Genomic DNA, 26,425 nt, shown 5'->3' on the forward strand with positions numbered 1-26,425 from the left:
TGGATACTGCCCAATGGTTTGTTGATCTGAAAATGCAATATACTATGGTTGTAACTCCGTCCACATACATTATCCAAAGTTGCATGTCTGAAAATTATATATTTCATATAAATTCCATAGCAAAGAAGTAGTTTGATCAGACATTTAAACAGTTTTTCTGTCTCCAACTATACATATGTCAGCAGGATTACATGTTTACAATGAATTTGATGTAGCTCCATCCACTTCCTCTGGCCAGGCTTGTCCAAATCTTATAGTTACTCCCATTTGCCATGTATAATGTGACACAGTATACCAGCCTACGAACAGAGCCTGCTGGTGGTGATATAGGAGAAAAAGCTACCCGGTATCTTAACAGTCAGGCTTGTTGTTTTGTATGTATTCATATCTTCAATGTATGTGAGCAAGCTCTTTCTCGCTCTCTGTAACTATTTATTTCTTATAGTTTTAAAGTTCTCTGGGCAAATACACAACAAACCAGCAATATCGATCAGCACAGGAGATGCTGTTCATTCCTATTTAGAAAGCCAGTCTTATGAACAAAAATTTGACAAAGTCCATCACCAAAGACTCATGAGCAAGCTTAGCAGTTATGTAATAAGAGGACAGGTCCTCTTATGGATCAGTAACTGGTTAAAGAATAGAAAGCAGAGAGTAGGAACAAATGGTAAATTCTCCCAGTGGGATTCCACAGGGATCTGTATTGTGACCAATGCTTTTCAGTTTGTTCATAAATGAACTGGAATTAGGAATCAGCAGTGAAGTGGCTGATGACACCAAACTAGTTAGATTCCATATGGTAATCTGTAGTCCTCAGCTACAGTACATACATTTGCTATAATGTTTTTATCCCTGACACGATGCAAAGTGTTTGCTTTATTCTGTTGATTGTGGAGTTGTATGATTTTGATGTGAGTAGCCTGGCATTTTGTGTAGTTCATTTTCTTGGCATCTGGCTGTAGGGTGATTCCTTGGATGGTGGCAGTGGCTTGGGGATTGGGCTGCTTCCAGACTAAGTTTATTTTTGCAATGTTCTTGGTGCATTATAAAATATTCCGTCTTTCAGCTTTTTGAGGTGTTTTTCTTAAACCTAGCAGGATTCCATATTCCATGAGTTATTCCCTAGTGTATATTTTGCAGATATATTGATCTACATTGGGAGAAGCTGACGTTTTACACTGTGTGTCTCTAGAGACTTAAGCTAGCTAGTCACTAGGAGTCATCCAGGCTTCCTGATTCCATCTGACCAGTGCCATCCATACAGTTGAGCCTTCCACACACAGCCACCTTATACAGGGATGTTCAGCTTCTTGCGCATTAGGAGCAGATGGCTTTGGCACTAATTGGCCTGGGAACCAATTCATTTGTGTACTCCATACTGCCAAGAAAGGCAGATGTGGAGTGCCCTTCCTTACCACTAAATTATCGCAACCAACCCCAATACTAATACACATGTTCACAGCTGGTTTTAATGGCTTTCACACACCTCATCTGTCTCCACCCACATCAGTCAAATCTGCTTTTTCTATATCTGTATATATACACACCATGTGTGTTTGCTCTCTCACTCACTCACTCGTTCCTACTGTAATTGTTTTGATTCTTCACCTCTATTTGTCTTTTCTGTCTTTTCTGTTATCCTATCTTTCTATCACTGCTATCCTATCTATCCATTATTTAACCCCATGCTTCCTGTCCTGTATTCCTCACCAGATGCACTCCATATGAGGACTGGAGAATGGCCAATGTAACATCAGGTTTTAAAAAGGGATCCAGGGGGATCCCTGAAACTCCTGACTGGTTAGCTTAACTTCTGTTCATATTAAATTGATTGAAAGTATTATTAAAAATAAAATTAGAAAATGAATCAACATGGCTTCCACAAAGGTAAGTCATGTCTCACTGGCAAGTCATATTCTGCACATTTTCATCAAGCTGTTTACCACAACCCCAATATTTCTTTCTTGGTCAGTCAATGCTAGCTCAGGTCCCATCAGTTTTTACTTGAAGTTGGAATTTCTTGCCCCAATGTGCATCACTTTACACTTGCTTACATTCTATCACATTTGTCATTTTGATGCTCATTTCCCAATTTAGAGGGATCCTTTTGGAGCTCCTTGCAATCCCGTTTTGTTTTAACCACCCTAATGTGATGTAAACAGTGGGGTCTCATAGGGATCTGCATTGGGACCATGCTTTTTAACTTGTACATAAATTATCTGGAAATAGGAGTAAGCAGTGGCATGGCCAAGTTTCATGATGACAGCAAATTATATAACGAAAAGGGAGTGTACACATGATAGAGGTGTACAAAATTATGCATTGTGTGGAGAAAGTGGATAGGGAGACATTTTTCTCCTTCTCTCGTAATACTAGAGCCTGCAGTCATCCCACGAAGCTGATTGGTGGGATATTCAGGACAGATAAAAAGAAGTACTTCTTCACACAGTGCATGATTAAACTATGGAATTCACTACCACAAGATGTTGTGATGGCCACCAATTTGGATGGCTTTACAAGCTAGAGGAGAAGGCTATCAGTGGCTACTAGTCCTGATGGCTAGGTGCTTCCTCCAGTACCAGAGGCAGTAAGCCTATATATACCAGTTGCTAGGGAACAAGAGTGGGAGAGTGCTATTGCACTCAGCTTGTGGCTTTCCCGTGGGCAACTGGTTGGCCACTGTGTGAACAGAAGGCTGGACTAGATGGATCTTAGTCTGATCCAGCATGTCTCTTCTTATGTTCTTTTGTTACCATTTATGTATCCTCAGAAAAAGAGGATGCACACCACTGAAAAAGAGGACAAAAGATAGCACAAATTTGCATAGAATTCACATGTGCTAATTTATATGTATATAAGCTAATTTAGAAATACTAGAATTTAAATTTCAGAGAAAGCAATCTAGATTATTTCCCATTCAAATCATCCCAAATAAATTTGTCAATTTTCAAATTTAACCCCTCCCCAGATCGCCCAATTCAGTTCTTCAGATAATTCATCTCCAATTAATTTTCCCATCTGGAGCCAAAGTCATTTTTCTTTAATGAGTTACCCCATTCATCTATTGTTTCCCAGAGGTCTTTGAGAGAGAGGGAGAGAGAAATTACCTGCCACCTTCCTCATCTCATCTTGTATGTCTGGTACTGGAGATATGCAAAGTGCACACTGTCATGGGCAGCCCTTGAAATACCAGTCTGCCCATGATGAAAGAGGACTTTTCCACCCTAGTTAGCTACCATTACTGCCAGGTATGTCCACAGCCAGGGCATCAACATAGGAGAGTGGCCATGAAAGGCATTTAGCTCAGGGCCTGCTCAAACCTGGAGCTGGGCCTGCTGTGAATCTTTTCTTTCACTACATTATGTTTTATAACTGCAGTTTGTACTTGGCTTGCCCACAGGGAAGGAGCAGTGAGGCCAGTTCCTCAAGACACTTGCCAAATAAAAATAGGGCTTTAACATCGTTTAAATAAATCAGAAAATCAATTAGTACAAAGAGGGAGGGGAAGTTGTATGGCAAACAGCCTGCTTTTCTTCTGAGTGCTGTAGGAATTCCACTGCTCGTGGGACGCTGTGTGTGGTTCAGAAGTATAACAACCCTCTAGCCTCTGGGGAGAGGGCACACCTGGGTAATGCACAGGCAGAAACTCTGATTCAGGATAGGGTGTAACAAAAAAAGTAAACCAAATAAATCCTTTCCCTCCTCCTGTGGAGGAGGAGAGACGGAGCACTTTACTTCCTGCAGAATGAAAATGTTGTTTTCCTAAAGCTGAACAGTTTTCTGTTCTCTTTCTTGCTCATTGCCCATCTGCCCTGAGTTTCAGAGTTCTCTTTCCCTCTGTGCCCATCTCTCTCCCCCCTCCAAATTCTTTCCTGATGAATTCATTTCTAAAGAAGACTGATGGAAGGGAAGACTGTTTATTTTCTTTATTAACATTTTGTAATGTTCTCGTCTCCTGATTGGTGCCTCACACAGACTACATATGCTCATAAAGATTAGGGACTTCCAGACTTGATCTACCTGAAACCTCAGTGGCCCCTTGCCATGAATAAGAGCTTTCCTTTAGCAGCTGGCCAGCTGCCCATGAATACCTTGTCCTGGCCTTAGAATGCTTTATGTCAGAGTTTGTGAATTTCCTACGAGGTTATTGCTCTCCAAGTAGAAGTCATGAAGCAAGAGAAAGATGGTGGAGAAGGAGCAATTTTCACCAATTCCGCCTCTTCCCTGGAGCCTTCTCAACCTTCTCTAGTGGGTTTCCCAGTTGTCTAGTGCAGCTTGTGGGGGGCGCAGGGAGAGGGAATTGCTGAAGATTGCCTCCTTCCCTGTTCATTGACGGAATCTTTCTTTCAGTGGAGAGAAACTATTTGGATTCCGCCCAGAATATGTGGAATTAGAACAAGAATTAGAACCTACATAAGCTGTATCTACATAGTGCTTTTTGGTGATTTCCACATGGCTTCTATCCCATCTAGAATTACCCTTCCATCTATCTAACCTACTTCAGAGGGTTGATGTGAGAAGGCGAGATTAAAATTGCAGAGTACTTGGGTACACTAAAAATTAATATTCATTATTGTTTATTTCATTTTATACTGACCTATAGCCATAGCTCTTTGGGTGATTTCCAACAATTTAAAACGTAATGTAAAAAATGTATACATACAAAACAATTTTAAACGCAACAATAAAAAATCTTATATGCTGTCAGTTGCCTGGAAGTAAGGGGAAAATATGAATCTGGTGCCGAAAGGACAACAATGTTGACACCAGGAGGACCTTAGTGGGGAGAGCATTCCACAATTGGGGGGGGGGACCACCGAGAATGCCCTCTCCTTTGTTGTCATCCTCCAAACCACCTTTGGAGGAGACAACTGGAGGAGGGCTTCAGAAGTTAATCATAGTGGATGGGTAGGTTCATGCCAGGAGAGGCACTGTACCACGTATTTCTGCCCTGAGACGTGTTAGGCTTTACAGGTCAAAATCAGCACCTTGAGTTGGTCTTGGAAATATTGCTTGGAAGTGATGATGGGAAGGCTAGAAATTAATACTGTATCATGTTCCTTTTCTTTAGAAATCATCGATGATCTTGCCAATTTGGTAGAAAATACTGATGACAAGCTGCGAAGCCAAACCAGGCGTGTGATGACGGTGGACAAAAAGTCAACTTCTTGTGGTAAGAGACGGGTTGACTTAAAGTTCTACTCTTTTTGCTTTAGAATGACTACTATTTGGTAATTTCTAATACTTTGCTTGAAGCAGTCAAATACATTTTTAATTTAATGTTCTGCTGTCTCCTAGTAATAGTTAATTGTTTAGCGGTTAGAATATGTGAAAACAACTACTACTTTTGAGAGAGAGAGGTGAGGAGAGAAAGAAGGTAGACATGATGGAAGAAAAGGAATAAACAGTACTCTCATACAGAAAGGGGCTGTTCTTTATCGCAGTTATTTCATTTGGTGATTCTTTTCCCCCACGCAGCTCTTCTACAATGTGGAGGCCGCGTATCTTGCAATTTGTGTTTCTACTGTTATGCTTTCTGTAGTGATAAACCTTCCAAACCATATGCTGCTAGTTAAGCCTTGTAAGCACATACTTCAAAGGTCTTTTGTTTTCTTTCTTTAGGTTATATGTATAGGACACCATTTCATTTCTAAATAATAGACTGGTTAACTGCAAATCAGCATGATACGTGATCTTGCTAGTGTCATCCTACTGAATGCTCCTTGACAACTGTTTTATGTTCCCGAAGGGCAGAGCAATCCTACCCGGGGGTAGGTGGGTGGCCTCCAAATACAGAGGATCTGCCTTATCCAAAGACCTGCCAGACTTATGTTGCCAGGGCAGAACAGACATTTCTTTTTGTTCCTCCCTTGTCAATTATTTTTCCCCTTTAACTAATTCTCTCCCATTGGTTGCATGTATATTCCAGGGCCAGGACAGGTGTATACATAGGCAGCATAGGAACCTAGGAAGCTGCCTTATAATGAGTCAGACCATTGGTCCATCTAGACCAGTATGACTGGGGATTGAACCTGGGACCGTCTGCATATAAAGCATGTGCTCTGCCACTGAGCTACTGCCCTTCCTTAGCAATTTCCCTAAAAATATATATCCCTAACTTTGGGGGAGTGTGTATGTGGAAACCCCTGATCTGCCCATGACATCCCTGCCCCCTGCAACTCACCTTCTGTTTGTCTCTTCTGACATCAGAGCTAAGACATTTGGAGAGGCAACGGCTGTGGAGGGGACATCTAAGGTTTCTGTGAGGGCTGGGAGGGGCATCTGAGGTTGGATCTTCCTGTCCAAGGGCTGACCTCTCTCTCTGCCCTTTGAGCGGGTGAGCCAAACTATCCTATGGCCCTCAGACGCCCTTGCAAGGATCATAGGATTGATTTACATATTACATTTATATCCTCCTTCCCCCCTCCTATGAAGAACCCAAGGCAGCTTATATAGTCCTCTTCCTCTCCATTTTGTTCTCACATCAATTGTGTGAAAGAGATTGGGTAGAGAGTCAGTGTCTGGTCCAAGGTTACCCAGTAAGCCTCATGGCCAAGTGTGGACTAGAACCCAGATCTCTTCAGTCCAACACTCTAACCAGTGCAGTAAATTTACTACATAATCTTGAATCCTTGTTTTTGCTTCAGAAACAAATTTCAAGCATAGTTTTTAAAGATTAAATTAAATTAAACTATTTTAACCTATGTTTAGAGAGAAAAATATTTTGTTTGCAACCTCACTTTGTTGCCTGACAACAAACTTGTGAGATGCTTGACATTAAGTGAAAAATCACCTAACGTTAACCCAGCAACAGACCATGAGTTCTTAACCCTCACATAACCCATGATTCCTGGGTTCGCACGACACGACAGGCTGCGCCCAGGTGTTGAATATTCAATATAGCCTTCTGCACACAACACAGACCACCATGGTTTAAATAATATTGTGGGCTGGTTGCTTGTGCAAAACAGGTCAATGTAAAGAAGATTTTTTTTAAAGGCTCTGCAGGGGAGGCAAGAGTGATGATGGAAAACATCCAATTCCCAGACCAGGCCTTAAATGTTGCTATAGATAACCACCATCGCCATTTTATTGTTGGAGTAAGCATAATTAGCATTAACAGTTTAGGCCTGGCTGTAGTAGTAATTTAATGCTAAATATTTATGAAATATCTGTGTAGTTGAGCTCTAAATAATGACAGCAGGGATTTGTGCCAGTATAGTCATGGACTGAAGGATAGTGTAGGTTGGTGATATTTTTCCCCATCAAAAAGCAGAGGGCAGCTCCTTTTAGGACTGATGGATCTACCTATTTATTTATTTATTTATTTAAAACATTTATATCCCACCCTATATCACTAGGATCTCAGGGCGGCATACAGATAAGAAATGCTAGAGTCTGATAACAAAGGTATTCTCCATTCAAAATTTATAAACGTGATTCAAGGCAACATTGTCCAACTTACTTGCTCTCACCGCAGCCCCAGTTCTTCCATTATATTAGTAATGCATATGCTTGGAATAGATAGTACATAGTCAAAATATTTTTTTCTCCTATTCCACAAGGTGGCATTGCAGCTCAGTAGCCTTTGGAAATCACCATTGGGGAAAGGGGTGAGGTTTCGCTTCACCATTAGTTTTGACTTGGTCTTTGGGGAAGAACAAAACCATGTCTTTAATTTTTGTCTGTTTAATCAATATGTACTTCACTGTAATTACCTGCCACAGGAAAGTTAATTATTAAGGTACTCTCCAAAAGTTGCCTGCTTTTGTAAAAGGTTTGCAGCATATTTATTTAATGCAGATTTCATTCTAAAAGAATTTTTCTATGAAGTAATGGTATGCATGGGCTTTTGTCTTATTCATTATGCTGGTGCATGTCCTGTATTCTCTGGCTATTTTCCCTAGAAATTTAATTGGCTTGATAAATGCAGGACTGCACATCTTTGGGTTTGTTCATCTAAAGTAGACTATATGTGTTTTGATGAGCAAATCTCCATTTTATTTTTAGTACAGTGGAGAGCTAAGCCTAGTGTGACATGATGTAAATCTTTCCTGTGACTTATTTGCCAGACGATTATGCCAGTGTTCCTTCCAGAAACTGCACGGACAATTGCTTTGGTTCTGAACCAAAAGATGGCCTTCCCAAAATAACCTTTTTCCTAGTTGATGAGCTGTTCCATTCTCCCCCCCCCCCCTTTCTACCGCTTTTCATGGTCCCTGGGTCTAGCTGTCTGAATATTCTGGATCACTTTCCATACTGTTGCTACCATTCCCCTTGCGGTGTAGGCACATCTTAGGCCAATAAGTTATTCTTGAAAATGATTTGTGGCAGTTTGCATGTTGATCGTGGACCACTTGACACTCATAAACTGTGGGACCATGACTGGAAAAGGGCGCACAGCTGTAGTAGAATAAAAGGGAATGTTTTGACTACTTAAGGACAAATGGAACTGAGAGCCAAGCTAAGTGTGCATGCATTTTGTTACATTTTGGTGCCATAGGGAGCTTCCCTTGAAGTGCAAATAGCAGCTTCAGAGAGACAGTTTTTGTCAGGAAAATGGCAGGGCAGGACAAGAATTATATTTCCCTTCCCCATCTCCCAGGGTCCCTGGGCTGCTTAGGCTTTCGCACAGCTGGTATTTACATAACAGCAGCAACAAAACTTGCCTATTGATTGTATTTATAAATTCAATCAATGTCATGTCTAGTTTGGCCCTGAGATACAGAGAGAACATGCCTAAAAGATTTAAGGTCTGTAACTACTGAGGCACTGTAACTACTGAGCTGCCATATACTTCGGGGTCCTGGACTTCTGTATCATCCCCTCCTCCTGTCAAACTGTTTGTGCTTTTTGAGGTCTGCAACCCCTGGGGTAGGTTAATAACTTTCATAGTTCAGATAATTGTGTCCGGTGTGCTCTGATTCACAGCCTACAGGACCCTAAGCCGCAGCAATTACACACAGGGCAATGCCATTTCTTTCTTCCAAGCAGCTATCCAAGTGCATCACAAATACGAATAAGCTCACCCCTGCCGCACCACCATCAGTTGCCTTTCTCCTTGTCCCATTCTCCTCTCCTGGTAGAATGAAGGGAAAGTTACCTGACATGGCAAGGGCCATCCAAACGGACGGTGGCATCGTTATCATTAAACCTGTATCTGTGAAATTTTGTGCCCAAGCTTTAAACACAGAACAACTTATTTCTCACTTGGCAGAGGTCCATGGTGATGAAGGCGTTCAGAAATGAAAAGTCTTGGCAGTAAAAACCTCCCAAAGCCCTCCCCAGGCTCATTTAATATTTCCTTATCTTGCTTCCAAGAGCAGAAATCTAAAATTTAGAGTGAATCACCCAAACTTGGGCTGTTCTGGTGCGGAATTTGGATCTGCTGATTAAGACTATAGATACCCTAGTCTTATCCTTGACTTACTCTTTATTTAAAATCCATAGATGCGGCATATCTAGAGAGAAAGTACTTAAGGAAGTGGGTCAAGGGGAGCCTAGTGTGCCTAGGAGAACTGGGTGAGCAGAAAAGGCCAGCGACACCTACTTAATTACATTTGCATATGCAGCTGTTCAAATAGAGCCTCGCCAGTGCCTGCTCTCACCTCGTGGGGGATTTGGCGCAGCTGTTGCTAGCCCCTGCAGTCTGGCTCTCCCATTGGAGGGCTGCAGCGAGTCCCCACAACCATCTATCATTTCAAAGGCCAAGTAATTAGTTATATTTGAATACAAAGAGGGAAAACCTGGCATTGTGTGACATATCCAGGGGCAGCTGCTTATAGTTTGGTTTCCAAGGATACATGTCAAGGAGTTAAATCACTGCTTGATATTTCTGGAAGCGGTGTCGAAATGCAATAATCAGAATTTGATGCCTGCCCATTATTTTCTACGGACTGTAGGTCATGGGAGGTGGAAGTGGGGGAAGGAGTATTGTGGTTTTAGGTGATTTCTTTTTTCAAACTTTGCTTTAAACAAAATGCAAACAACCATTGAACTTTGTGCTGAAGTTTTGTTGAAATCGTAACTTACTTTGCTTGAGTTTGTGGGAGTGGAGTGGAAATTATGTGTGTGCCTGGCTCCTCTCTGCTTGATTAGGCATGCGTTCTTCTGAAGAAAATAAAGTCCTCTTCATTTCCTTTGCCAGAAAGATGGGCATTTCAAAAATAGAGGTTGGGCAGCACAAATACAGTATGCAGATTTGAAAGATGTTGGAAACATATCCAGTAGAACCTTCCCACCATAAGGGCAGTCTTAAGATGCACGCACACGAGCTCCCACAGTGGAGACTCCATAGCATGGCATTCAAAAAGGTGAGGCTGTTCCCCAACCTCCAGATGTTTGGATTTCAATTCCCATCAGCCCGGGCCAGCCTGGCCAATGGTCAGGAATGCTGGGAGTTGTAGTCTAAAAGTTACAGAGGGCACCAGATTGAGGAAGGCTGCTTTAGGATTTCTTGGCTATATAAGGATGAAATCGCTTATGCAGCTGATCCAATAGACTAGTCTGCGTGCTGAGATGATGATAATTTCAGGCTTACACCAGTCAAGCAGGCAGAAAACAGGAAAACGTGTAAAGATGCATGAAGCTGGCTAATAGCCAGCACCAAGTTACACTGTTGTTCCCAAAGCTAGCCTCATTGATACTCCTTGTGAATAGGAAGCACTCCGGCCCCAAGGAAGGTGTGAGAGAGTGCTTCTCAGATACCTCCCATCACTCTTTCCTTGCCCTGCTCCCTCTCTGTTATCTTTTGCTGGATGATATTTTGCCGCCAATGAATAGTGGCTCTTACATAAACAAGAACCCTTCTCAGCATCAGCATGCTGGATGCAATCATCCATACTTCTCGTCCTCTTCAGAATGGAGCTATATAGTTGATGTGCTGTTCATTCGTGCACATTTTTATTTAAAGCTTTTCCGCCTGGAAAGCATTGACGTTTACTTTCCTGTCACTTCTACATTTGCCCTGAAATACTTTTAATGATTTCTTCTAACTTCTTACAATATTTGGATTGCTTTTGCTTCACCTTATGTTTACAAATGCTAAAACTCCTCCTTTACCCCTCCCTCTTGTGCAGTTCTTTGCTTTCATGTCAGAAATGAAGCTGGGAAGTCCGGTTGGCTCAGCCTCAGTTAAAAATGTTTAGCTGGAGATGGCAGTGAAATAGCATGGTGGAGGAGCAGCAGAAGCCTCCCCACCCCATGCAGATAGCATCTCATGTGAACTAGGCCCGATAGCAATCAGACCAGGTTTGTGTAATTTCTGAACTGTGAGAAAGCTGCGGATGTCTGTGCAGTCTCTTATTTGTGTTGTGTTTCACACTGTAGAGCAGGGGAGAGTAACATCTGGCCCGCAGGCCTAATTTGGCCCACATGGTTCCCCAATCTGGCCTTTGGAGAGTTGAGCAGCCTCCCTGGGGCCCACCTCCTGGCATGGGCAGAATAATCTATTCCCCACCCACCCCCGAGTTGAGATTGGAGATCACAGCAGATGTCCCAGCTGAGTTTCTTACTCATGAGGTGCAGATAGGATGCTGTTGATTTGGCTGGCACTTGTAGGAGCTGGCTCCAGCAAGGGTTGGATGAATTGCTTTGTGTGCGGAGAGAGGCATGGAGCTCTTTGTCTCTCTGAACAAAAAGGTGGCCAGGGTGAAGCAGATGATGTCATGGGAGGGGGAGGGGTTTCAGGGTGGGCCCCATCCTCTTGACGTCATCCGGCCCTCCAGGGTTGGTCCAGGGTGTAATCTGGCCCTCAGACCAAAAGAGGTTACCTCCCACTGCTTTAGAAGTTGCCTGAGGGGAGGAGCTCACACTGCTCATGACAACTATTCCACATCAGACTCTGATGGAGCTATGATTTGGGGCTCAGTCTTCAGCCATTATTTTTTTTTTAAGAAATGGGATGTCAGATTTGGGGAAAGCATTTGGAGTTGTGGTGGCTTTTACTGCTTTGTTGCTGCTGTTGATGGTGTTCCGTTGATGGTATATTCTACTTTTTAGTGCTCATAAAAAAGAAAGAATGAAATAAAAATGTCCATCAGCTTCCACCGCATTAAGACAATTGCCAGCTATTGCCAACTCAGAATTTCAAATTCTAGTGACCCAGTGAATCTGTGGTATCTATCCTATCGATTTCATGGGCCAGTGGTGTTTGGAAATAAGGGACATACATTTACAAGGTCACTGTACATGATATTTGACAAGCCCAACATGACAGCTGCATTATGCTGCTTTATATATTGAAAATGGTCCACAGGCCACACAGAAATGACCAGTGAGATACATGAATCTCCAGTGGTTATTGAAATGGGGTTCCTGTTATAAACTGACTTTCCCTACTGGTAGATCCCTTTTTAACAAAAATTTCTGATAGGCTCCACCTATCAGGATGAATCTCCTGACCCATCCTAGTCCAGGGGTCTCCAGCCTTTTTGAACCTGTGGACAACATTTGGGAATTTGAGATACTGCTGTGGGCACCATCACAGCATGCCTAATCAGGGGTTTGCCGCTTTGGCGTCTACCTTTGGCATTTATGGATCTTAAGTTGCATCTTATTCAGCACAAACTTTTGCTTCATGTCAATTGGATGCTGCAACTTCTCTTTAATAAGGGATTGTCTAATTCAGCTACTTGCTGATGGTGCAATACAGCTCATGCTTCTTTTAAACATATGTTTTGACAATGTCCAATAGTTGCTTCTTTCTGTGGGGAAGTTATTGCACATAATTTTTTTGTACTGGAACAGTCTAATAATCACTGATGTACACACTCTCTTAAATTATTTAGCTGCTTCATGGAAATTAGCAAATGGTCAGTGTAAATAGATTCGCTGCACCCTTTGACAACTAAAAGACTGATATTACAACAATATCTGGATAAACAATAATCTCCTATAATGCAGTGGATTGAGAACCTTATAATGCTTTCAATATTTGAAAGGGTGACATATAGATAGCACCTTCAAATGGGTACTTATTTGGACATTTGGTCCACTTTTATTGCAGCCCATGTATGATTCCTAGAAAGTTATAGGCATTTCATACAAATCTATGTATGTGTATTAAAAAGGGGGGATAAAAAAAAATCGGGAGCTTGTGGGCCCCACATTGGGGACCCATTCATTGGGGTTTCCTTCAAGTGTCATGGTGCCCATGAGCACTGTGTTGAGGGCCCCTGTCCTAGTCTGTCGAGCTGCTTTGGGGATTTCCGAGCCCCGTTCAGCCCAGCCATAGGCAAAACAAAAAAGAAAGTTACTCAAGAATTTCTTGCTCAAAACCCAGACACAAAAAATGTAACAAAACTATGCAAAAATCCTAAGAACAAAAGTGGCATTTTTGTAACCACGGGAAGCATTTTTTTAGTGAGAATTCCCTTGTAAAGCAATGCAACCAAAATGTCCAAATTTTGACGGAAGGAGTTTATTTGGGGTGCGGGGGGTTGTGAGAAGAGAAGGCAACATTCTCTCTCTCCCTCTCCCCCTCTCTCACACAAATCCAAATTAAAAAAGTCAGTCTAATTTGACTTGTTAAATACTACCTACTTAGATAGAATATTTGTTTCCAGAGCATATGCAGAGTTCATTGCAGAGAGGATAATCTTAGAGGGAGATTGGCCTCCGATTAGATGATATATGGAAGCCTCATGAAGACTGACCAACTGTAGTTCAGTAAAAATTGCCTCTTTAGCAGAAACTGGTTGTTTTGTCACATAATGCTATACCTTTCATTCCTGATATCAGTGGTTTAGCCAGCAAATAAAAAAATACTTCGTGGTTGGACTCATCTTCCTAATGACCCTAAACTTTCATCTGAAAAGACCCAGTTGGCTTGAACCAGCTAGCCTAATTTTAAAAAGAGCTTAAGTTTTTGGATAACTAGTAGAGAGCAAGACGGTGAGGATAAGCCTATTCAGGTATCCCAGCATGGTGCCAACTTACTAGATGCTTTAGGAGGCACTGTTGAGCTACATTAGAATATAGGGGTCTGTCATAGTTACCTATTGAAGTTTTCATTGTCCCTGATCTTATTCCTTGACGGGCTAATACAAAACTTGCCTATTCACAGATTTCTTTTAAAATATGTTTCAGTGCTGTCTTTTTCTATCTTCATGTGGAGGCAAGGTTTGCTTCTTGTCTCTGCTCTTCATGGATTTTCATTATAAAGTAGGAGAGACTGCTTTAGGATGGGTTTATTTACCTAATAAACTGGCTCTTCTGTTGTCTAGGAAATGCTGACATTTTTGAAAGAGGAACTCCTAGTAACAGGCAAACAAAGGTCCAGCAGTTAGGTCTGGTGAAACAACGAAATGAAGGTCAGCTAATATTGCCCTCGGTCTCTTTCCCGGTGGCCATGACAGCAGGGGAGGTTTGTTTGAAGATCCCAGACTCAGAGTCATTGCTTGTATTGTCACCCGTCTGAGCATTCTAGTCTGTGCCAACAGTTTAGGATATTAATGTATTCCACAGATCAGTGAAAAAGGAATTCTTCTGCACGTCTTTTTGTTTTGTTTTCTCTAATTTCCCCCCTCTCCCCCCATACACTGTGTTTGCAGTGTCTTTGTCTGGTGGATGTTGCTGGGCATTTCTGATGAGAAAGCAAAGAATTACGGAGAGGAAGGAGGAGGGGTTGTAGTAGAACTTTTAGAACGTATGGTGAAAGTTTTTTACAAGCTAGTCAGGTGCACAGAAATTCATATTCTGTTTGGGGTTGTGAATGCAAATATACAGTAGAAAACTCCATTCCTGACATGTAAATCCCATTGATTTGCTTCCTGGAGCAAGAAAGTACTTTAAGAGAAATTAACCGCTGCTGCTCCACAGGATGCCATGCCTCAGTGCTTCTTTAGTATTCATCCTTGCTTCATTACCACGGCCACCTCTCAGCCCACCCTGAGCAGCTGCTAAAAGGGGCAAAATTACAGCAATTCATACTGCTGGTGACTTACTGCCAGGGAATAATTGGTTTCTGTTTGCAAGGGACATTATCACAGCACAGCCTGGAAAACAGAAATTGTTTGCTGGTTTTGGGGGGGTGGTGTTCAATGGAATGTATTTATCAAGATTTTCACAGGATTTGTAGAATGGCAGTTCAATGGAAAGAAAAGCTGTTTTTTATGAAGAGACAATTATCTAATAAAGAAACAGGTCAGGGGAAGGAATTTGGGCCGGTTTCTTAAATGTATCTGTGTATTCTGCTTTCCTAGCAGGAATTGTACTTAATACTTAGATATTTTTTAATATATTCTTTGATCCCTCATGGAAATGTTAATGAGACGAGATGGGCTAAAGAGCTCTCCAGACACTGCCTGGAGAGGGAGGAATGAAATGCAGACCCTCTGGAGAGCTTCTAACACACAAGAAGTCCCTTTGTTTCCTGTTTTACAAACCAGAGACATGTCTAAAATCAGCCACAAAATGAGAGCAGGCTGAAGAGGCACTGCTGAAGACTAGGCTTTCTATATTTTTAAAAGAGAAAAAAATTGTTTGTTGCTGGCTGTGAATGCCATGCCTGCTTGATAGGCAGTGTTACGGGGCTGTTTGAAGTCCAGAATGAAGGTACTCTGGAGATGTGAGTGGGATGCAGTTAGGCTGTCTTTCACTTAGACTTAATTAAGAATCTTGCAGGCTTTGTCTCTTGGGGAGACTGTTTTGTGAATAGGGGCCTCGCACCCGAAAATGTATATACAGGCCTCCTGCCTTTGTATTGGGTTGCCAAACTGAAGACAGTAGCAAGTGCAGGCCCCGTGTTGCTGGAGGTCATCCTCTTGTTTAGAGAAGTGAGTCCACATCCCCAAGAGAAAGCGAGAGTAGTCAGAGGGAGCCTTTCTTAGGAACTGGGGAATAACCAACCTTTATGTTCGTGTGTGTATTTGTGTAAACAAAAAGCCAGTGGGAGGTAGAAGAGGTTTTGTAACACTTTCCGCAGGCTGATTATTTAGGGTCAGAGGGTAAACCACAAAGGGCAAACACTTTTCCTCAAGGAGTCAACACTTTGTATGTCCATTTCTGTGAGTGGGGAAACATCTTGAATTGCATGGCCAGATATTAATTATTACAGATATTAACTTGCAGAGGAATCAGTCAAATTTAAAATTCACTATAATTTTAACGTTGTGTTTTCAATACATAATTATAATGAAATCAGTCATCATTGCTTTGGTTTTTTAGATTAGGAACCCTGGCACTGAGAGAAAGAAAGAGTTGCTTGAAGTTTTTCAACGAGTCCATTAATGGGATTTGTATGCACCATGGGTAAGGTTACCAGTTTACAGTGAAAGCCTACAACCCTGGTTATGGTGTTAAGATATAATTGAAGTCTTATCTGCCTATCTACATAAAAGTTCATGAACTTAGTGGCCATATTTGGTTTCTCAGTGCATTAGACTTTTGGGTGGATGAGATTATGTTCAAGAGAGAGAAGCCAAATAGTTGAATGAAGAGGTGGCTTGGATAGGCGATTTAAGAATATGGACTGTGAACATGATTGGATGAAGAGGGTATTGAGGCCTCTGCTAAACAACCAACCAGTCAGCAAACAACTTGGAACAAAGTAGGGTCATTCTTATAACTTATTGTTCATGAACACCGTGATAGAGAGTGGTTGTAGCCCATCCTCATACATTCCTGGATGAGTTAGATTTTTTCTAAATCCATTTCATTCTGGCTTTAACCCTTAGGCTTCTTTGGTGTTGGTGGATGATCTCAGTTTAGAAATTAACTGTTGCTGCTTCTTGGTGGCATTCAGTACTGACATCTTTCCAAATCACCTTGGGGACTTGGGGTGATTCAATCATCCTTTCTCTTTGATTGGTCTCAGGGGCTGTCAAGTAGCAGTCTTGTTTGGTTTCTAGTTAATTAATTCACTCTTGTCCAATCTGTAACAGCTTCAAGACACTGGTTCAGAAGTGGATCCCAGTTCCAGAACCAGCATCTAGAAGCTGTTACGGATTGGACGAGAGTGAATAAACCAAGGGGTAGGCAACCTGGTGCTCTGCATTTGCACTACAACTCCCATCATTTCTGACCATTGGCCTGGCAGGGGCTTCTGGTAGGTGCAGTCCAAAACATCTGGAAGGCACTTCTAGTTGCCTTCCCTTGGAATAAACTAACGCGAAACCAAAGTAAGTGGGCATGCATGTGTACTCTTGGGTTACCAGATAGCACTGATACCCCTGATATCTTAGTTGCAGCTCTTTCTGGAGAGTAAAGGTCTTTACTCTCCAGAAGGAGTTGCAACTTAGATATCAGGGGTAACTGATACCTTAGATCAATGTCATAATTCATGCTTTAATAATCTAAACATGCTGTAATAATCTAAACATTCAATAACTTAACACGTTCTGTGTGTGGCTGTTTATGAATGTGTCAGGAAACTTTTAGGTCATGCAAAACTCTCCTGACCAGTGCTTTTGTATGATGAGATCTCTGAGACTATGTGCCTTCTAGAACACTCAGACATCCCAGTGCTTGTTTTCAAGCACAATTCATAGTCATAGTGATTATTTATAAAATGCTGAATGACTAGGTCACAGCTAACTCAAGAAGCACCGTCTATATTGAAGTCCCCCATGTGTTAACACATGGGGGACTTTAATATGGAAGGTGCTTCTTGTTGCCCACCCTTGAGTTAAGATCTAGAAGGGAAGCCTTGTACCACATGTGGTGTGGTTGTTATTGTTTTTATAAAGAAAAGCAGGTGTTCAGTAGACACATTTGTATTAAGGATTTTTTCCCTCTGTCATAGCAGTATTAAAAATAGAGTGTTAAGTGGGAAAGTTTCTAAATTTACTCACTATCACTGAGTTGCAATTGCCCTTCTCCTTGCTGGCACTTGAGAACACAGAAAAGAGGATAATAGTTGTACACTCATTGATAAAAATCACAGATATATTCTGGAACTAATTGCCATTTGCTGGGTTAGTAGAAGACCATTGGCTTAGACATAGACCCTGATTAATGGATGGTTGTTTGGATTCTAATATGAGATGAATTCAGAGATTGAATTCAGAGACTGAATTTTCTGCCATGCAATTTCCACAGTGAGTCATGTTTTCATGGAGCTTCCAGAATACGTTCAGGAGAGACATTGTCAGGCCTCTGATTACCTGAGGCAATCCTTGTCTGAGCTAAGGATGTGTGCCCAAGCAAAATCCCTCAAACTTTGTATGTGCTAATATGCGTTGCGACCTAGTGATTCTTGTTGAATTCACAAGGGAATCTGTCTGTGTATTCTCTACTCAATTATTCTGTGATTTGCAGAGAAATGGTTCAGTTATCTGAAGAGTTTTGAGTACAGAACTCAGATCCATATTATTAAAAGAGGAAGGTGGGTGAGCTAGACTGCAGTTTAACAGACTCAGTGCCCATCTTCCCCCTGCCCTCTCCAGCACACATGTGCACTGTTTGTTTTTCCCTGAAAACATCAGGTTTCCCCCAACTCTGCTGAGACTTCCATCCTATAAGTAGATAGATCTGTTTTGGCTACATCTGCAACAACATAGTGAGACATCAGTTGGAAAAACTAGAAATGATGATTCTTTGATAATAGAAGCTTCCCACTGTACGGTATAGTTGCTTCCTTCCCACTGTGTTTGAATTTCTTCCCTTCATATTCTTGAGTGTTCAACAACAGATTCAACATCACTCAGCAGGTTGGTTCCATGGCTTAAGTGCTTCCTTCCCACTGTACGGTATAGTTGCTCCCTTCCCACTGTGTTTGAATTTCTTCCCTTCATAGTCTTGAGTGTTCAACAACAGATTCAACATCACTCAGCAGGTTGGTTCCATGGCTTAAGTGCTGGAAACTGGGAGGTCTTGGGTAAGTCACTACCACTAGGCCTACTTTCCCTAGCTACAGAATGGGAAGAGTAGTAGAGTTGGAAGGGGCCTATAAGGCCATCGAGTCCAACCTCCCGCTCAATGCAGGAATCCACCCTAAAGCATACCTGCTGCCTCTTGACTTCCTCTAGTGTGGGAGAGCCCACAACCTCCCTAGGTAACTGGTTCCACTGTCGTACTGCTCTAACAGTCAGGAACCAAGTCTCTGGTAAAGCTCAGCCTCTTTACCAAAGGAGTGGAAGATGGCCAAAGTAACACCAATTTTCAAAAAGGGATCCAGCGGGATCCAGGAAATTACAGGCCAGTTAGCTTGACATCTGTTCCAGGTAAATTGGTTAAAAGCATTATTAAAGACAAAATTTATAATATATTTATAATATACGTCCTGCTGAAGAAGAATCAACATGGCTTCTGCAAAGGCAAGTCCTGTCTCACTGATCTACTAGAATTCTTTGAGAGTGTCAACAAACATGTAGACAGGGGTGGTCCAGTGGACACTGTTTACTTGGACTTCCAAAAGGCTTTTGATAAAGTCCCCCATCAAAGACTCCTGAATAAACGTACTAGTCATGGAATAAGAGGAGAGGTCCTCTTGTGAACCAGTAACTGGTTAAAGAACAGAAAGCAGAGAGTAGGAATAAATGCTCAATTCTCCTGATGGAGGGAAGTAAATAGTGGGGTCCCACAGGGATCAGTATTGGGACCAATTCTCTTCAACTTGTTCATAAATGATCTGGAATTAGGAGTGAGCAGTGAAGTGGCCAAGTTTGCTGATGGCACCAAATTATTTAAGGTTGTTAAAACATAAAGGGATTGTGAAGAGCTCCAAAGTGATCTCTCCAAGCTGGGAGAGCAGGCATTCAAATGGCAGATGCAGTTCTGTGTAAGGGGATGCACGTTGGGACAAAAAAAACTCAACTTCAAGTATAACCTAATGGGATCTGAGCTGGTGGTGACTGAAGTGATCTTAATCTTAACTGGTTTCCTAAAAATTCTATTTTGGCAGGCGTTGTGAGGGTCCCTTAGAGGAGAATGTTCCACAAAAGTGTACTACCACTAAAAAAAAGTCTCCTTTTCTAGTCTTTAGTCCGACAGTTGTGGCACTCAAAGCCGCACAACATTGTAGGCCTCAGTTAAAGGTGGGGGGCTGTGTGGGTGAAGGTGGACTGCTCCCTTGAGTTACACAAACTGATAAAAGCCCAGTGTTGCAAGAACATTTGAATCCTGGACTCTGTGGTGCCCACAAATGAACACAATTTATGTGCCAAAGAGGTTTCCCTTTTTAGGATGCTGGAAATTTGTTGCATGTTGCTGTGGTGATTTGTGGGGTGGGGGTGAGAGAGAGAGAGAGAGAGAGAGAGAGATGCAGCAGCCCCGTTGCAAAGAAGGCTGTCTTTGCAGTTGTGCTGTGGCTAGTACTGAAGCTTTCTTATTGCAAAATTAAACCAATGTTCCTTTCCACCCGCCATTCCATTGGTAGAGGGATATTGGAAGCTTCTGTAAAGGTTCTTGATTGCAGATTATCCAAATGTGTTTGATGAATGTTCACTGTCAGGATTTGGAGGAGGGATTTGGAGTATGCATTTCCCAGGGTCTAATCATCTCATAGGGCAGCTGTGTGTGACTCCTTCCCCAATAATCTACTTAACTCAGTAGTTTTCCCCTTCCTATTGCTTCACAAGGAGAATGCAGCTCATAGGCTGCTTGCATGATAAGTAGCTCCAGGCTCTGTGAGCCTTTGAAGGGGAAGCTGAGAGTTAATTGTGGCAGCTTGAACTAATGGTTTCCCATGTTCACTGGTAGGTTAAGTGAGGAGGAGAGCTTGAAAAGCATTCTTCATTTAAGTGCAGTAATGGGCTTCACTGTGAGCCAAAATGTTAATAACTGTTATCTGGTCTGGGGAAAATATGCCTTCCATGTTCCAAGGCCCGGTAGATTTGCAGGAAGAGCATGTGGCACATTAGGGTTTGCGCTTGACTTGCAAGCAGAGCAAATTAACGGAGAGATGGTGTTTTGTCTAAATTCTCGAACATTGGCCTAACCACAGTAGAGCATTATCAACACACAGTCCAACCGAGTGACTTATAGGCGGTAATGATTAGATTGCACCAAACCTCAACTCAGTGGCCCCGTTCAGACAACACGCTAAACCATGCTGCTTAACCACAAAATGGTTAATGGAATGCATATAAAACCACATCTATTCACATACACACATACATCCCTGAGACAAAGCTCAAGAGAACGTTAGTTCATTACATTAAACATTATATTCAAGCCACAGGAGATAGTTGGACCTCTTGATGAGTTCATACTTTTCCCCAGCTTAGGGTTAAATAGGAGACATCTGATCTTTCAGAGTTACCTGGTGGAACGCTTGAGTATCAAACAGGCTGTGGAGCTGGGGCAGGTTTAAAAAAGTTTTTACAAGTACATTTTAGAAAATATTGGAGGAGAGGAATTAACAAAAGGAACTGCATACAGCACTATCTAAATGAGAAAAATGCAGAGCATGTGCAACAGCTTCAGTTGTATTAGAGCAGAAGTATTAGAAATACAGTGCATCTGATAGGCCTCTAAATTAACCCACAATTTGCCACCATTATGTGCAAACTGGGTCAAAGCAGCCTGACAGGAAAGGGAGCTGTCGATTTTCACCTTCCTAAGGTAAAACTCCGGTACTGATTGCCCTTTGCTTGGGCCCATCCTGCTGTGTATGTGAACCTGCACCAATAGGTTGGTCACGTTGCCGCTGTCAGTTAGGATCACCCTGATCAAACAGCATAAAACATGACAGAATGCATATTTTGAGTTGTCCCTCTTTTTCCATCTTTGACTAACTTGAGACCCTTCGTTGATTGCCACAGCAACCCTGATAATAAGTCTATTTACTCTTATAGTTTACTCAGCACAGATTGAAGGTAGGCCAGCCTTTGGGCAATTAGTGTTTTTTTTTTTTTATTATTATTATTATTATTATTATTATTATTATTTTATTGGGCACATTCACTGCTTGCTCATTATTGCGTTTTTATATTTACTTTAATAACTGTTACTTGATAGGACTATTGGGCAGGTTTTGGATTTCTGTTTACACCTTGAAAGTCTGGTTTGTTTCCCCCATGTAGCGTAGACCATTTGGGTTACACTTACTAAGTCACACGGGGGACAGGGAGGGGGATGGAAGGCACAGTAATCACTGACTTTCTACTCTCAAGAATCATCTTGACAGCCAGAAGAAGCCTGCTTGCTTTAGCTTGGGTTAACTAGTGATGGTGGCAGAGAAGAGAGAGACCAAGAGGTGTTCAGTGAGCTACCCTGGAGGTCTAGTGCTGGAATGGTTGTCTGCTGTCTTGTCAGGCCTCCCTCCTTTCATATCTGTGGCTTTTGCTGCCCACCTTCTATGGCATGAGAATAGTTTCACAATGAGAAGGTTCTACATATGCTTTTTATAGTAATTTTGGTTTTATTGCCTATTTGATCAAGTTTTCTTTCTGTTTAGTAATCTCAGGTTAATCTAGATCGATCAGAAATGAGTAGGTCATTGTGTATTTGGGGCAGGATTTAATGGGAAGATGAGAGCTGGATGGTAGTGTGTTATCCAGCAAGGTTTACTCAATTCTTTGATCTCAATGTAATTATTTCTTTGTTTCCTTTTTAGACACCATATGTGCAGCTGCTAGGACAGCTTCTGGCTGCCATGTATAAAAAGCAAGGCAAAGAGCCATGAGCACATAAACCTGACAAGTGTTTTTTTTAAAGTATCAAGATAAACTGCCATTGTGAGGTTTTTCTGTACTTTACTTTTCCAACACAGGACAGACCTTTTTGTACAGCAGTTTCAAAATGTTATCCTTTAGGGATATTTAAGGCCGCTCTCTAAATGACAATTTGCCATCCAGCACAAGGGATGGAAGAGTTTTCTGAAAACCAAAATAATTGGGTGTTTGTGCTGACATGTAAAGAGTCAGAGATCAGGTGGGGTTAGGGGTGAAACAGAGGGCTCTGGCATAAGTCTTTCTTTTCTGAAAAAGGCACTTTTGCTAACTGTTCAGTGACTTTCAGGATTTCCCCATTTTCTGAACATTATCCACACAGATATTAAGTATAATAGATTACTGTAAGCTTGGATGGTGTTGAGTGAGTATTATAATATAGAGCAGCTTCAACGAGAAGACAATGGAGTTTAGATAACAGTGAGTTCAGTGAAGAGGCATTAGGTTGATAATGATGGTAACTATTGTACTATACTGTGTTTTTTACACTCGTTTAAATTTAGAATGATTTTTTTAAAGCATTGCAATTGCACTTCCAAGATCTGGATAGTAACATAATTTCTGCCACTTCATGTGAAAAACAGCTGAAGAAATGTGTCTGTCTGACTGACTTCAGTGCACTTAACAGCCTGCACACAATCACGCTTGATGCATCTGCTTGATGTCTCAAAATGTCACGTAGAATTTAAGCACTTAAAGCATCCAGTTTTCCAGGAATACTGCAAGCTGATGTGCCCTGTGCCAAATTGTAGTATGTATAGCTAGAAGTGGTTTGAGTAACTTAAGATAGCCTAAAATCCAATTTAAGGTAAATTATTACAAGGCATTCTGCTCAGGTGTGAAATGTGAACGTGAAGCAATTCCGTCAGTAGAGTTGTAACAGCTGTTACAAGCTGTTAGGCAGTTGAAATAAAATTTGCAAGCTTACACGGATGACGTAAACAAATCCGAATTGGTGTATCATTTGTATCACATTTATTCTGATAAAATCGCTCCATGTGTTGGAGTTCCAGATGTCTCCTAACTGCATTGTTGTACAGTTTGTAGACATTTGGGCCAATGATTGCTTAATGGTGTTCAGTAGCAGGTTACAGGAGGCTTGTGACTGTGTCTCCAAATTTTCAGCAGTGAGCACTCAAGATGGTGCAGCAGAAGGTGCGGACTGGGCTTCACTTTAGCAAGTTGGTCATGCATTGGTGGGACCTTTTGGGAGCTGCAGGCTTATGAAATGAAGTAGTATATATTTTGTCTTAATCAAACTGAAGTCATTTACCTGTAAAATGAGTTAGAGAGGTGTGAGATCATAGTGGTACTCTGAATTAGGAAGTGGAAGGAGGAGGGGAGAGAGAAGAGCTCCATTTTTATTGGCCTTGGTTTTATGGTATAAAAACAAAATACCAACAACTCTTAATGCAATTAAAACTTAATAAAGATAAGGCACATGCGCATATTGGCTAGATTCAGTTCCATGGCCCTTGAAGCCACTTGGCGTGAACTGTGCATTCTTTCAGCCCTGATGAAATGAAAATTGAAGGAATGTTGCCTGAAACAAATCAGTTTGGATACCTCAGCAAACCTCACTTATGTGCTCTGGGAAAAATTGCATCCCAGCCTGTTTGGTTCTTATTGAAAGGGAAATTAATACTTGCAATCAGGGACGGTGGTTGCATTGTCCCTCTTGCATTAGCCTCATATTGCTGTTGATGCAGCCAGACTCTGCTAGACTACAGAGACATAGGCCGGGGTTGGGGTGGAAGAGAGGATTCACCAATAGTCACAGGAGCGGGAAGGAAGGGTATATAAAACTTTAATTGTTTTATTGAGGACTCATGGACAGAAATACTCAAGGTTAGATGATGTATTCTTTTGCTTGATATAATGCCTTACAATTCTTCTCCTGAAAAGTGATTGCTTATTGTCAAAACAAACAAAGACCTATTGTGCTAGTTCTAGTAGTAGAATTGATACTTTATATGTTAATCAACATTTCCTTTTCCTATTGGATGTGTTTATGTGACCTGAAAAACAGAATATTGGCTGGGTTTAGTACTTCTAAGCTGGTCTATTTCTGACACAGGAGAAAAAATTGTGGCCCTCCATATGTTTTGGCCTACAACCACCATCAGCGCTAGCCAGTGTAGCCAATGGCAAGGAATCATGGGAATTGTAGGGCAAAACATCTGAAGGGCCACAAATTTCTTACCTCTGTTTAAGGGCATACTTGTATCATTCACCCACCACCTATCATAGACTGATGATTTTACTGTTGTTGCTACATTTGAATATTTCTCCTAGAGTCAACAGTTTTGTATGGCTGCTTATTTGGATATCTGAACTGAAGTGGAAGTGTTAAATCCTTCATCTTCTCTCTTTTTCTTTTATTATATCAAGGGTGATGTAAATGATTACTGAATATGAATATGTTCTATGATATGTTCTCTTTTTTTTTTCTTTTTTCTTCCCCACCCCTCTTTTTTGTGGTCATCCCTTTTTTTACTTGTTGTTTTTTTTCATTTCTTTTGCCGTTGTTATTGTTATTTGCAAATTTTACAGCAAACGAAAAGGACACACAGTAGTCATGTTTTATCAGTGTTCTCTGTAGCTACTTCTTGAAATGAAAGCTAAGAAATGCCTTTTGTGGATATGTGTCGCCTAGAGTTCCAAAAACAGTCTTACTTGCCTTTTCTTCCAATGTATAACTTCTCATTCAAAAAGAAAACCTGCAGTGGAGTTTTTCATGCTTTGTTTTTCAAAAGGTGATTTATGATGGTGGTGGGGCTAAGAGTTTTTCATTTATGATAACAGGGCTATGATGGAAATCAAGAATATGAGCCTGGGGACTGGGCAGCCCATGCTGAAATGTTTATTGCTGTCTTTGAAATGCAACATATTAGGATGAAGATGTGTCTTGGTAAAATAGAACAGAGCAGCACCAGTCCTGGGGGATATTTTTTTTAGTATTCCAATAACACAGAGTGCATTAAGAGAAATCACTTCCATTGTCGTGTTGTGATCAAGAATGCAAAAGTGTTCCAGGGACCTCAAGGCCCATAAAGATCTCATATTTGAAAGTCACCTTTCTACTCTGCCTTACCCTTTTCGCATTAACTGTTTATTTATTTATTTTAAATTCAGCCAGTGTATTTTTCCCAAGGTATTCTTTCTTTTCTTGTGCTCAGATAATGACATGAGTCAGGACTTTTTCTTTTGTTTGAAAGCGTACTTGCCAGTTCATATGTTGCATATGAAGATGACAACAGTTCCAGAGAAAACATGACTGCTCTTTGGTGTTCACATTACACTTGTGATGATTTAGGAGTAAGGGCTGTTTCAGAGTAGCCAACTGTGTACCTGCAAGCATGTGTGATGGTTGCTGAGCTCGTAACAGGAGGTGCTCATGGGGATACATTGGACATACAGAGCTACAATTTGTGCAGTTGCTGTGACTCAAAAAAGAGCTGCCATGCTTGTGTAAATCATGGCGGCCACATGTACAGCCCCTATGTGGCAGTGCTGGTTCCTATAAAGAGCACCTCCAGATGAGTGGTCCACAGCTGCTAAGTCAGCAGCGGCCCCCATGGTGTTGGGGGCCGCTATTATATATATATATATATATATATATATATATATATATATATATATAGTTGTCCTATTGCAGTAAATAACCATTAAAGTCCTTTAACGTCTGAATGCTGAGAGTGAATATATTTTATTGATTGATTACATTTCTATCCTGCCTTTCTTCCAAGGAGCTGAAGGTGGCATACATGATCTTCCTCTTCTCTGTTTTATCCTCATAACAACCCTGTGAG

The 26,425-nt window shown here is 41.4% G+C and overlaps 1 protein-coding gene across 2 annotated transcripts in view; it reads left to right on the forward strand.

Annotated features, from left to right (window-relative positions):
• The window catches only part of STX8 (syntaxin 8), a 94,433-nt gene that overhangs the window by 58,282 nt on the left and 9,726 nt on the right, over positions 1-26,425 (forward strand). Inside the window, exons 7-8 of one of the 2 annotated variants that reach the window (XM_063120428.1) lie at positions 5,072-5,173; positions 10,148-10,215. In XM_063120428.1, coding sequence (XP_062976498.1) covers positions 5,072-5,173; positions 10,148-10,170 — 125 coding nt within the window. In that variant the 3' untranslated portion in view covers positions 10,171-10,215. Of the gene's footprint in view, positions 1-5,071; positions 5,174-10,147; positions 10,216-26,425 lie in introns of those variants that run through there. The other variant, XM_063120427.1, reaches the window with a different exon arrangement.

This window comes from Elgaria multicarinata, chromosome 3 (genome assembly GCF_023053635.1).
Source record: "Elgaria multicarinata webbii isolate HBS135686 ecotype San Diego chromosome 3, rElgMul1.1.pri, whole genome shotgun sequence".
NCBI lineage: Eukaryota > Metazoa > Chordata > Lepidosauria > Squamata > Anguidae > Elgaria > Elgaria multicarinata.